This window comes from Schistocerca cancellata, chromosome 5 (genome assembly GCF_023864275.1).
Source record: "Schistocerca cancellata isolate TAMUIC-IGC-003103 chromosome 5, iqSchCanc2.1, whole genome shotgun sequence".
NCBI classification, from domain to species: domain Eukaryota; kingdom Metazoa; phylum Arthropoda; class Insecta; order Orthoptera; family Acrididae; genus Schistocerca; species Schistocerca cancellata.
Genome location: NC_064630.1, coordinates 361,957,051 through 361,969,963, shown reverse-complemented (window position 1 = coordinate 361,969,963; position 12,913 = coordinate 361,957,051). Strand labels below are relative to the sequence as shown.

Genomic DNA, 12,913 nt, shown 5'->3' with positions numbered 1-12,913 from the left:
GGCTGTGGCGCTTCAAGTGATTGTTCTTCATTTGGCAGTCGTCCCTCCACATTAATTTGAGCCGGAAACTTTCCTTGCTGTGAAGGCTATTGAGAAACTGCTCGCTTCTTCAATCATCCCAACTACAGCGACCAATCCACATTGGAAGTAACATACGTGTTGAAAGCGAATGATGAAACATTCACGAAGGAAGTTTAACATCGAATGTCGTCTCGGACCGCATACATGCCAGCAAGAGCTCTAATTGCTCGACTGATATCATGCCATTCCGGAATATCTTGCGCAAAAGATTTCTGCGCATCGACAGCCGTGAGGCGGCGCGTACGCGTCCTCCGGAGTGTTGCAGAAATACTCGAGCAGAGAGGCAACATCCAGGGAACCGCAGCCATACACGTATTTATCAAACGAAAAAAGGATAATATTTATGAATTTGCTTTTTACATGTTTAATTAATAATGTTACTCATTATTTTACAAATATTGGTCAAAGGTAGCCACAGACCCGTAGAACGAGCCCAGCAGACCATAAGGGTCCGCTGACTACACGTCGGGAAGCCCTGCTCTAAACTATTCATAAACACAGAAACTGCATGAAATATAATGAATGATTATCTGCAAAAAAATTAAGCTCATCGAAACTGAGTTAATGTTTACTACAGTCGCATGCGACAATGAACTGACTGTTATGAAGAGCAACCGATGTGGCCTAAAGCGCTGTTTAACGTTGTTTCCGCTAGGTTGCAGCACCTCCCTGTCCAAATAGCAAGCTAGCCAAAATTTATATCTTAGTCAAAATTTAGACCACTTCCTCTAATAGCGAAAACTGACATAGCTGAAAGTACACGGCAATCCATGTGGAGATGATAAATACATGTTGTATCATTATTAGTAGTGTAAACTGAAACACAGTTTCTTCAGCATCTCCGTGACTCTCCTACGGTGAAACAAGTGTGTGACCGTTCTTGCTGTCCTTCTCTGTATACGTTCAATATCAAAAATGGTTCAAATGGCTCTGAGCACTCTGGGACTTAACATCTGAGATCATCAGTCCCCTAGACTTAGAACTACTTAAACCTAACTAACCTAAGGACATCACACACATCCATGCCCGAGGCAGGATTCGAACCTGCGACCGTAGCAGCAGCGCGGTTCCGGACTGAAGCGCCTAGAACCGTTCGGCCACAGCGGCCGGCCGTTCATTATACCCTGTTAGTATTGTTATGTACCGATTCGATACACACAAGCTATATTCTAGACAGAGTCGGACGAGTGATTCGTGAACAATCTCCTTTGTAGGTTGATTGCGCTTATCTAGTATTCTATCAATAAGTGAAAATCTGCCATCTGATTTGCCTACAGTTGAGCCTGCGTCATCGTGTCATTCCATATCGCTACGAAGTATTACACCCAGGTATTTGTATGAATTGACAGATTCAAATTGTGGCTCATTCATATTATATTCATAGGATACTACAGATTTGGTGAAGTGCACAGTTTTCATTTTTGAACATTTAAGCCTGATCTCTGCGCTACTTTCCTACCTTGTCTGGATCTCCCTGAATATTTCTGCAACTTTTTTCGTACAGTGCTTCAGGACAGTGCTTCATTATACTAAACTGCATAACATGTGAAAAATCTTAGGTTATTATTAATAATATCTGCAAGTTCATTAAGAAACAGTATGAACAGCAAGGATCCCAATACAATTCCCTTGGGAATATCCAAAGTTACTTCTACATCTGTCGATGACTACACGGTAGATTACATGCAGCGTTTTCCCTACTAAACAATCGTCAATCCAGTCACAAATTTCGCTTGATATTCTATACGATCGTACTTTAAATTATGTACGACGTTTAAGTGTAACACTGGTAGGGTAAATCTGGGAGAGTTGGACCACTGGTTGAGGCAGACCAGTGGCGTATTTCACAAACGCGCCGCTACGGAGTAGCTCCCGCTACTTGCGTGGAAGCTCTTTTGTGAACAAACGTGGGGCAAACGTGTTGCTGTAATTTTCTTGTTATTCCTGGAGAAAAATCTCATTTTTTGTCCTGGTAAGCCGAAAGTTTGATGGTATAGTTACATGACTTTAGTATTAAAGTTTAATTTGCACGATATTAATGCATTTTTTAAACTGCGAGTTTGAGAAAGGTGAGGAATGAAAGTAACCTAAAATGGCCACCGAGTACGCTACTCGCAGATGTAATGGAGTGGTCCGTCTCTCCCAGACAATCGAGAGAGAAGGACCAGTGTTATTTTGGAGAGATGGACCACTTGTTTTAATATGAGACAGATGGAGCACAAGTAAATCTAGCTTCAAGCCACTGAAGATAGCCGCAGTCCCAGACTATGCTTATTTATCGAAAGATACGTCTGTACCAACAAATGGAAGAGCTGAATTTCACACGCGTGTCAACCAATCACTTCAAAGCTCATCAAAAAACCTACTGATAGCAAAGGCTTCAAAAGACCAGAGTTACCTGCAGAAGTCAGATTCTTTCAAGGACACAACTTCGTACTCCATTCCTACTAAACCTAAAACTTCTAATATTGTCCCCTCAAAAGCGATGGCTTCTAAGTAGAAAGAGACAAAACTTGAGAAGAAATATTACCTGTTCCTTCTATTGATAAAATCATGAATTTAAAGAGGGAGGCAGCAACTGTTTCCGTAGAGCTAAACTCTGCTAAAAATATTGAAACTGTAAAGAAAGAGAGGGATGAGAAAGAAAGGAACAGGAAAAAAACACGAAAAGTCATCAAAGAGAAACACCAGTGAAGACAAAGACAGAGTAAAAAACTTAAAAATGAAAAATACAGCAAATAGTTCACCGTATTCATCAGATGCAGGAATTGTAGATGATTACGAAAATAACTTTGATGAATGGGATGAATATGAATGTGTGAGGTATGGTGGAATCTATGACGAAACTAAAGAACAACAACGTTTGGATTCAGTGTGTTTCCTGTTCACGATGGTCGCATGACTGTTGTTCAGTATTCGGTGATAAATTTTATCACTGCGGTGAGAGGAAGACAGGTTAATGCGTGAATAAAACGAAAAACTAATTAGAAAGGCCATTGTTCAATTAAGGTTTATGATAAGATAATAAAATTGTTTTCGACTAAAATATTTAACAGTATAATTCAGTAATCATTACAACATATCCGAAATAAAACATGTAACTTTAATTCACTCTTTTCTGCATGTGTAGCCATTTTTATGTTTGTCCATCTCCCCCAACACACTGGTCCATCTCCCGCATTTCATTTTATCATATCCCTTGTATTTTAAGTGGCAGTACCTCAGTTGCACTTAAGTTTATATGACACTCTATACCAGGGATACCGAACCATTCTAGGCTTGAGATATACTACATGAAATTTAGTCAATTTAGAGATCTACTCATTTAAAAATTCATAAAGGTTTAAGAGGATCAACATTCCAGAGACAAGATTAATCATTTTAACTACACAAAAGACATAAAAGATAATTTCCTCTGCGTTAAAAGTTGCAGGCCTACGACTCAGTTTTCAAGATATTACAATTGTGAAAAAATGGAAATAGACAGCATCAAAACTGCTGAAAAAAGTTTAGTCGGATACTTGGCTTTGCACATTGTTGGCAGTTTATTCCAATCTGGTTAATAATTTGTCTCAACAAACCTTACTCATTCTGAAAAATGAGGCGGTTATTTGACATGTCAATACGAACAGCAACCTTGGTTTCGATAAAATAAAGTATTCGGCTGATATTGCCTCCGTCAAGCACAACGTTGTTTCGTGGAAACGGAAAAAAACGAGGCATGTGTTGCCTACGGGAGGCGAGGCTTGTTCCCTCACGCACTACACACGACATCTCATCCAGTAGTGGATCCTGAGCTCTCGCCCCGCTCAGCCTAACCCCGCTTACAACGCGCCTAGTTAACGAGTGGTAACCTCGCCATGTATGAGGAAAAACTGTTGCTTGGCCGTGAAATGCAGCTAGACACGAAAGAGGCGGAGATTGGCGATGGGATTCACATCCTGAAACCCGGGTCGTGTGTACGATTTTGTCTGTATAGGATTAGTCAAGTATAAATGGAGCCGATTTATTCATGATGAAACCGGTCGATCGCGATCGACAGGTTGACCACCCGTTCTCTATACCAACATGCTGCCGGAAGTCAAAAAAAAGTTGAAAAACACACACGTTTAATGCTGAAAAGAAAGTGGTCCACCTCTCCGGCATTTACCCTATCGTGCTACGGATTGGTTTTGCTTGAAACATCCCTACAGCAGACTTTTCTTAGCCTACGATGACTGCGTTGTTGTGGTATTGTCGTTGTTTGTGTCTGTATCTGCTCTACCTAAGCTTCACTACCACTGGAACAAACTAGTGTCAGTACAAACGGGACAACACTCGTCGTGCGTGCCTGTTGCTGAGCTCTTCGCTGACTCCACCTCTTTCTGTCTGCCGCAGGTGCGGGAGTACCGTCTGGGGGCGGTGTTCGAGCACGCGGCCGACGACCTGCGCTACGAGCTGGTGGTGCCGCAGCCCGCCGCCACGCCGCCCCCGCCGCCCACCAACAACGACGACCTGCAGAACGAGATCGAGCAGGAGCGTCGCGAGCAGGCGCCGGCGCCCGCCCCGGCGTCCACGCCGCCCCCGGCGCCGGCCTCCTCGCCGCCCACCAGCACGGCTGCGGCGACCAGCACCACCAGCGTCGCACCGCCGGCCCCGCTGCCCCTCGTCTTCAAGCGCGGGGACAAGAAGGCGCTGCGCAAGCACATCATGCGCTACAACAAGAAGGCTGCCCGCAGGAAACTCAGTCAGTACCCAACTCACTACTGCCCAAATAATACTACGGCTATCGCTGTTGTTGTTTTCAGTCTGAAGACTGGTCTGAGGCAGCCCTCTACGACAGTCTATCCTGTACAAATCTCTCTATCTTTGCACAGCCCCCGTAATTATTTAGAAAACGCTTTTTAACCATCAGCTGTTTTATTTAACCAACATAGGGTGATTAATTGACGTTCAAGAAACCCTGACACGGCGAAAATGACGCTGAGACGAGTAATTAAATATAAGACACATCGGGCTGCAAATGTCGGTAAATACCCCAGAAGTGGAAGACAAATGTTTAACATGTGACGTCACCATACAACGAACCTCGCCGCACATGCAGCGGTTGAGCCTGTCGGTCTGTCGCACCCGGTCATCCCGACCCAAGTCAATTATTCACGTGGCTGTGGCTCCGGTTCCACGTGCGCGACTGTAACTCCGGGGCTCAGGTTTCGAGCATTGCGTTAGTCAGTTATGTGTTTTCCCTGAGGTGAGATTCGCTATTTTATGTACCCATCTCGCGGTCTCCGCTGGTTTATTCCCAAGTACAAAACAACAGAAACCTAGCGAACTGCATCGCTATTAAATCAGTGTGAGCTTTCGAATTGCGTCGCTCTCAGAAAGTGACCTACATTTTCTTTACTAAATATAGTCCGTAACGAAAAACATAAGTGACAAAAGAATAGAAACACAAAATAAAAACAGCTTTTGCTTGATTACTGTGAGGACAATAATTTTACAACTTTTGCGTGGTATTCGAAAAAGGAGTAGTCTAGCGGGGCGATGTACACACTGCTCCTTACCGACCTGATGACATCACATGTTCAACATTATTCATTCCCGACATTTGCGCCGGAGACTGTGGCCGAGCGGTTCTAGGCGCTTCAGTCTGGAACCGCGCGACCGCTACGGTCGCAGGTTCGAATCCTGCCCCGGGCATGGACGTGTGTGTGATATCCTTAGGTTTAACTAGGTCTAAGTTCTAAGGGACTGATGAACTCCGATGTTTAGTCCCATAGTGCCATTAGAACCGACATTGCGGCCTCTTCTGTTTTATATGAAATTGCTTTTCTCAGCGTCACCTAAGTCGCTTCAGGGGCTTTTAAACTTTAATAAGAAGAACCGTGCATATCATTATATACAGGTTAGGTACAGAGGGACATTTACTGAACTGTATGATAAAACGTAAATTAGTTATAAACTGCGGCCTGCACACACTTTATTCACCACTACAGATATTCGGATTTAGGTTATGACATGTTCGATATGCGTGCCATCATTGACGGTCATGTGGCGCAGGCGAATAGCGAAATTCTGCATGACCCGCTGAAGTGTCGGAACATCGATGCTGTCGATAACCTCCTGAATGGAGGTTTTCAGCTCAGCAACGGTTTTGGGGTTGTTGCTGTACACCGTCGTTAATAAAGTCCCACAGAAAGTAGTCGCATCTGTTCAGATCAGGAGAATATGGCGGCCAATCGAGGCCCATGGCAGTGGCCTCTGGGTACCCCAGAGCCAGAATGTGGTCCCCGGTGTGCTCCTCCAGGACATCAAACACTCTCCTACTTCGATGGAGTCGAGCTCCGTCTTGCACGAACCACATCTTGTCGAAATCAGGGCCAATTTAGGTAACGGTGATGGAATCATCTTCCAAAACCTTCATGTACCGTTCGGTGGTCACCGTGCCGTCGCGGAATATCGCACTGATTATTCCGTGACTGGACATTGAACACCACACAGTCACCGGTTGAGAGTGAAGACACTTCTCTATCGCGAAATGCGGATTCTCAGTCCCTTAAATGCGCGAATTTTGCTTATTGACGAAGCCATCCACATGAAAGTGGGCTTCGTCGCTAAGCCAAACAGCAACGCGCATACTAATTCCCATCATGATCCGCGGCCAATCGCGCAGTTTGAACATACTAACGCAAAACCGTTCAGAAGTCACGACGATTTTATTTCGTATAGTTCAATAATTGTCACCCTGTACATAAAACAGCTGATGGTTGGAATGCATTTTCTAAGGTATTCAACGGTGTTGATTCTCACCTGATGAGAACATTAAATCCCGTAATTGTGTCCCATTGGGAAGTAGAAGTGTGAAATCTGTCTCAATGCTGCCTACGACCTTCCTCTGTAATGGTGCAAAATGGTGGTGCCCTGCGACGTCACCCTGGGGCTCCTCTACGCTTCAGACACCAAGGTGCCGACACGCAAAGAATAGGCCTCAGCTCAGAAGTTGATACGAAGTGTAAGTTGGTTAATGATGTCGCATTGGCACCACATTTCACCACAAGTCTACTCAAAGCCACCGTGGACGTGTCATACGATGCAAAGCTCATCACACCCTCCTCTTACCCTCATTTCAACTCTCCTTTCGACACCTCTTAAATGGACGTCAGAACCGCGATACCCAGCGTTGAAATCACGGAGGAAAACATTTCAGACACACCGTAGCGCGGAATCGACATGAAAAGGCTTCAGGAGATGGAATAAAGGGCGTCAGTGACACCACCCCTTCCCTTGGAGCATTGATTTCCACAGACTGCGAGGTCGAAAACTAAGACGACAGTTCGCAGTGGGACGAGCAGCAGGAGAACGTTCTTGACAACTTTCGACACTGCTGACACCCCTGGACGATTATTCCTTCTCTAAGGACATCGTTGCCTTCTAACCCCATACGCCTTCAGAGTGTAGCAAGACTGCTATTTTTGCTGTGGTATGCAGAGTCGAAACACTAAGGACCGTCCAAAACCATTCGACAAACTTTGAACGTGACTCGAAGCAGAAAAGTGTTCAAATCGTTCAAATGGCTCTGAGCACTATGGGACTTAACATCGCGGGTCATCAGTCCCCTAGAACGTAGAACTACTTAAACCTAATTAACCTAATGACATCACACACATCCATGCCCGAGGCAGGATTCGAACCTGCGACAGTAGCAGTCGCGCAGTCCCGGACTGAAGCGCCTAGAACCGCTCGGCCACCGCGGCCGGTCAGAAAAGTGTCTTTATGCTCCATCACCCTCCTGATTCGAGGCCACCTGTGGCGCGATCTAGATGGCTGCAATACTAACACGTGCGCGTATAAAACGGCAAAGGGATCCTGTAATAGCTCCCTCCCCCACCCCTTTCAGTTCGGCAACACCCTCGGTGCTACACTACACTGCTGATGAGCACTTTAAGACTGTACCTGTACAGAGACTTCGACACCGATTCAGCTCCACAGCTCCATATACATGTCATCAAACTGGCGCTAGAGTAGCATTGGAGCGCCACTCAGCTGTATGGACGTCGAAGAATCTATTCAGGTCCAGTTTTAAAGTGCTAATCAGCAGTATAGTGTAGTAGTGTAGCACCTAGGGTGTTGCGAAACTGAAGGTCTTAGAGGGTCTCTTAGCCGTTTTATTCACAGACGCTCCAATGTGGTCCTCCCCCCCCCCCCCCCCTCCAGGAGGGCGTGCGTGAATCCGAAGGGCTGAAAAACGCAATACGTTCAAATATCGTTAAATGGTTTTGAACGGTCCCTAGTGGTTCCACTAAACTACACCAAAAATTGCAGTCGCACTACCCTCCAAATGGTTGAAGCACCACGATGTCCTTAGAAAAGGGTTGAATCAACCAAGGTTGTCTGTAGTGTCGAACGTTGTCAAGAAAGTCGTCCTGCGGCTGGTGGGAATCGACACCCACAAGAGAAGGCTTCGTTTCATTGACTCTCCTTATGCCATCTCCAGAGACCTTCCTTCTCATGTCGATTATTATCTTACATGTTTCATTCGTCCACCCACGACAAAACCGCGTTACATCAACGCTGAGCTATGGGCTTCTGACCTCCATCGGAGAGGTTCAAAAGGAGGAGTGAAATGTTGGTAACAAGGAGTGTGATGACCTCCACATCGCGCGACACGTCGACAATGGCGTTGGGAAGCATTGTGGTGAAATTTGGTGTCAATGTGACGTCATTAACGCACGTTATACCTCGCATGAACTTCTGAGCTCGGTCCTTTTTTCGCATGTGTCGATACCTTGCTGTTAGAAGCGTTGCCGAGGCAGAGGCAGGCGTCACAGGGGGGCAAGATTTTGCACTTTTACAGAGGGAGGTTGTAGGCACCTTTGAACCGTATTTCAATCCTCTATGTTGCAATGCCGGACAATTAGGGGTTTCAAAAAAGTGACCCTTTAATTGTGTTGCACAGTGTTCATCGATTTCAGTCTGTTTATCTGTGCCATGTCCTGGTCTAAGCGTAAAAAGTAAACTTTTGCAGCCGGAAAGGTCGCAGTTATTAAAATATTCCGTTTTATTATTTCATGGTTTGATGAATATCTTGTTGAAACCAACTTTCATCCTCATCTGTGGAGGACGTTTTCAAAGGGGTTGTAGCTTTTTCAAAGGCTCGTCACTGGCTAAGAAAAAAATTCGGTTTCTTCGTGCTGAAGCGTAAAACTGTGACTTCATATTTTTGAAAACTCACGAGCAGTTGGCCATTGTCAGTTACTCTTGTCCACTATTAGTGTAACCCCATGGTGGAAAACTGTTACTCACCTATTTTAGGACCAGAATCGAGATATCATTAGGTTCACAATATCCTCCTTCCGATTAAAATTACTGGAGTGTTCAGCAATCTCCAAAGCCTCCCTATACACCCTTTCATAATATCCGCTTGTGGTTGCAAGTACCTGAGTCTTATCAAATAGAATGCGGTGGTTTCCTGGCTGCAAAGCATATCCCTCAACCGCAGACCTGTGTGTTTCCCCTCTTTTATAACTAGAGGAAGATAAGGACAGCTGTAGAAGAGAAGAGAGATCAGCTGTTGCAGCCAGGAGACAACCAGATTCGGTTTGGTAACACTCAGACACTGGCAGTCACAGTGGTATTATGAAAGGTTGTACAGAGAGCAGGCAAAGATTACAAAACACCCCAATAATTTTGATTGGAAGGAGGATGGCATGAACATGAATGATATCTGAATTCTGGTGCTGAAGAAGATGTCTACCAATCATCCACCATGGGATGACAGGTTAAGCAGACGACAATAACTGGCAATAGCCAATTCTTCTTGAGTTTTTAAAACAAGTAACATCATGCCTCTGCACGGGAGCACATGGAATTTTACTGTAGCCACTAGCGATCCAGAGAATGCATTGGGCCTTCGCTAAAGTTACTAAACCCTTGAAGATGTCCTCCGCAGATGGTCGACAAAATGTTGTATTTCAACAAGTAATTCATTCGACAACGGCATAACAGCCTTGGTCTGCTGCCACAATTTTTACCGCCAGCACTTCCCTCCTTTACTGATGCCTCAGGATGCACCCTGTCAGCTGATCTCTTTTTTAATAAAGTTCTCCCATTTTCTCGGCCCTCTCCGATGTACCTTATTAGTTATCCAATCTATCCATCTAATCTTCAGCATCCGTCTGTAGCGTCACATTTCAGGAGCTTCTCTCATGTCTGAATCGTTTGTCATCCACTTTTCACTTCCATATAATGCGAGCAAAATGCTCTGGCCACCAGAAGCGCAGTCGGCTGGGGAAGTGTGGGGAGAGTGGCAGTGGTGGGGGATTACTCAGAGCGCTGTAGGGGAAATGCCGAACGGTGGAGGGGAAGTGCCATTCTAAACTGATGCCTATACTCACATTTTTGGTAAATATTAAACGGGCCCCCTTCGCGACCATACTTGAATGGTGACCATTCAAAAACATCTATCAGCTCCTCATTGGTTAGTATCTAGAAAGAATTATGTCCAAAATGGAGCGATTTATTTTCGTCTGGTTTTTAACGGTTTGTAACTTACAGAGAAAAGTGACGAATGAAGAATTTTGAATAAAACCCACACATTTCTCTTGTTGCCACTTTATAATTTGCTTATTTTGCCAAAACTCTTTGGAGTTTAGACAGTTCAAAAATTCAAATGGCTCTCAGCACTATGGGACTTAACAACTGAGGTCATCAGTCCCCTAGATTTAGAACTACCTAAACACAACTAACCTGAGGACATCACACACATCCACGCCCGAGGCAGGATTCGAACCTGCGACCGTAGCAGTCACGCGGTTCCAGACTGAAGCTCCTAGAACCGCTCGGCCACAGACGCCGGCGAGTTTAGACAGTCTCACCTGACTAACATGTTGTGCAGTCGCAACTGCGAGAGAATTCTGAAACAGTGGTTTATTAAGTTTATTAAGTGAGGAACTGAGGGAAAGTAAGCCAGTATCCTATGAGAAAGTACACCCTTGGTACAAAATAAACGTTTAATGACTTCACTTTTGTTGCTCCAAAACCCATAGCTCTTCTCGTTGCATCAGCTATCGATGACCTTCCAAAATTACATTCTTTCATCAGAAAAGTCTGAAATTAGTGTAATAACACGGTAGATAATGAAGTTCTGCGTAATAACCTTAGGTCGCAGGTTCGAATCCTGCCTCGGGCATGGATGTGTATGATGTCCTTAGGTTAGTTAGGATTACGTAGTTCTAAGTTCTAGGGGACTGATGACCTCAGAAGTTAAGTCCCATAGTGCTCAAAGCCATAATAACCTTAGGTCAGAATTCTCTCCTCTTTGTGTGTTATCATTTGCCAAAATCTCATTTCGACATCCTCATATATGAAGAATGCTGTCGATATTACACTCTGGCTTTACCACTGACACGGTGCGATCGCAAATGAGTGCACGAGATCAATTTTCTCGAGACTGCTGACAGATAGAGACCTCTAACCAAGTCTAAAGAAAAAGTCAATATATAGCTAAATTTCATGTACAGTGACATGGTATGTAATATGTACCACACGAAAAATCATAGAATCCTCTATTTCCAACTGCAAACTTTTTCGAATTTAGCGCAGTGTCTTACTTCCGTGTAAAGATCACAATAACTATGTCCATTAACGGAATGATGGGCATATCATAATGAATCTGACATCTGAGGCTACAAGTAAAGCAAAAATGAATTCTTTTACCAAGTAATTTCTGTAAAATCGTTTCCGAAAGACTGTAGGGCGTGCGCGTCGATTCTGACATCTCCGACCGATCGAAAAGTGGCAAACGCTTTTCAGCCTCCCCTCCTGAAAAAATGAATTGTAGAGCCTTGCTGTGGAAGGAAGCAAGGGAGAGGATGATATTACGGGTGGCCAGTATCCTCTTTCTACAACACAAATGCGTATGTGGATTAGTACAGTTATTTAATTGCATGAACTGTATATATTTACTTAAGTGGAATAGAGTCCATGTGTTTTGGTACCAGCTCGTCAATCATTGTCCTTTTGCAGACAACATCGGCAATCTTTCTATTACAAACTGTAGTCTCACTGCTAGTTCCACTATGGTCACTAATCTGGTCGCTGTTCACTGTCGTAGCCTGTCACTTACTCGGCTCACTCTGCGAATGAATGACAGACGCCAAACTGGAAGTGTGACTGAGTCCTTCCGGTCACCAGCGGCGTCCCAAACACATGCTGTCGAGAAGGCGTTGGCGGCATGTTGCTTGCGGGCATATCTCTGGCCTCTCTCGTAATAGGCTCGCACCATCCAGCACACGAATGAACTCGCCCACCTCTTTGGACGAAAACTGGTCACTGCACATCGGCTACCGTATCCTCCGCGACCTGTACAAGGCTGCACTCCAGGCAAATCCCTTAACAAAGGACTTCCTAAGAGTTACACTACTGGCCATTAAAATTGCTACACCAAGAAGAGATGTAGATGATAAATGGGTATTCATTGGACAAATATATTATACTAGAACTGACATGTGATTACATTTTCACGCAATTTGGGTGCATACATCCTGAGAAATCAGTACCCGGAACAACCACCTCTGGCCGTAATAACGGCCTTGATACGCCTGGGCAGTGAGTCAAACAGAGCTTGAATGGCGTGTACAGGTACAGCTGCCCATGCAGCTTCAACACGATACCAGAGCTCAAGAGTAGTGACTGGCGTATTGTGACGAGCCAGCTGCTCGGCCACCATTGACCAGACGTTTTCAATTGGTGAGAGATCTGGAGAATGTGCTGGCCAGGGCAGCAGTCGAACATTTTCTGTATCCAGAAAGGCCCGTATACTACCTGCAACATGCGCTCGTGCATTATCTTGCTG

The 12,913-nt window shown here is 44.8% G+C and overlaps 1 protein-coding gene across 1 annotated transcript in view; it reads left to right on the top strand.

The window, feature by feature from the left end:
• LOC126187524 (spondin-2-like) overlaps window positions 1-12,913 on the top strand; it is a 612,132-nt gene that overhangs the window by 595,690 nt on the left and 3,529 nt on the right. The window contains exon 5 of the mRNA XM_049928660.1: window positions 4,459-4,807. Within this exon, the coding sequence (XP_049784617.1) occupies window positions 4,459-4,807 (349 nt within the window). The remainder of the gene's footprint in view (window positions 1-4,458; window positions 4,808-12,913) is intronic.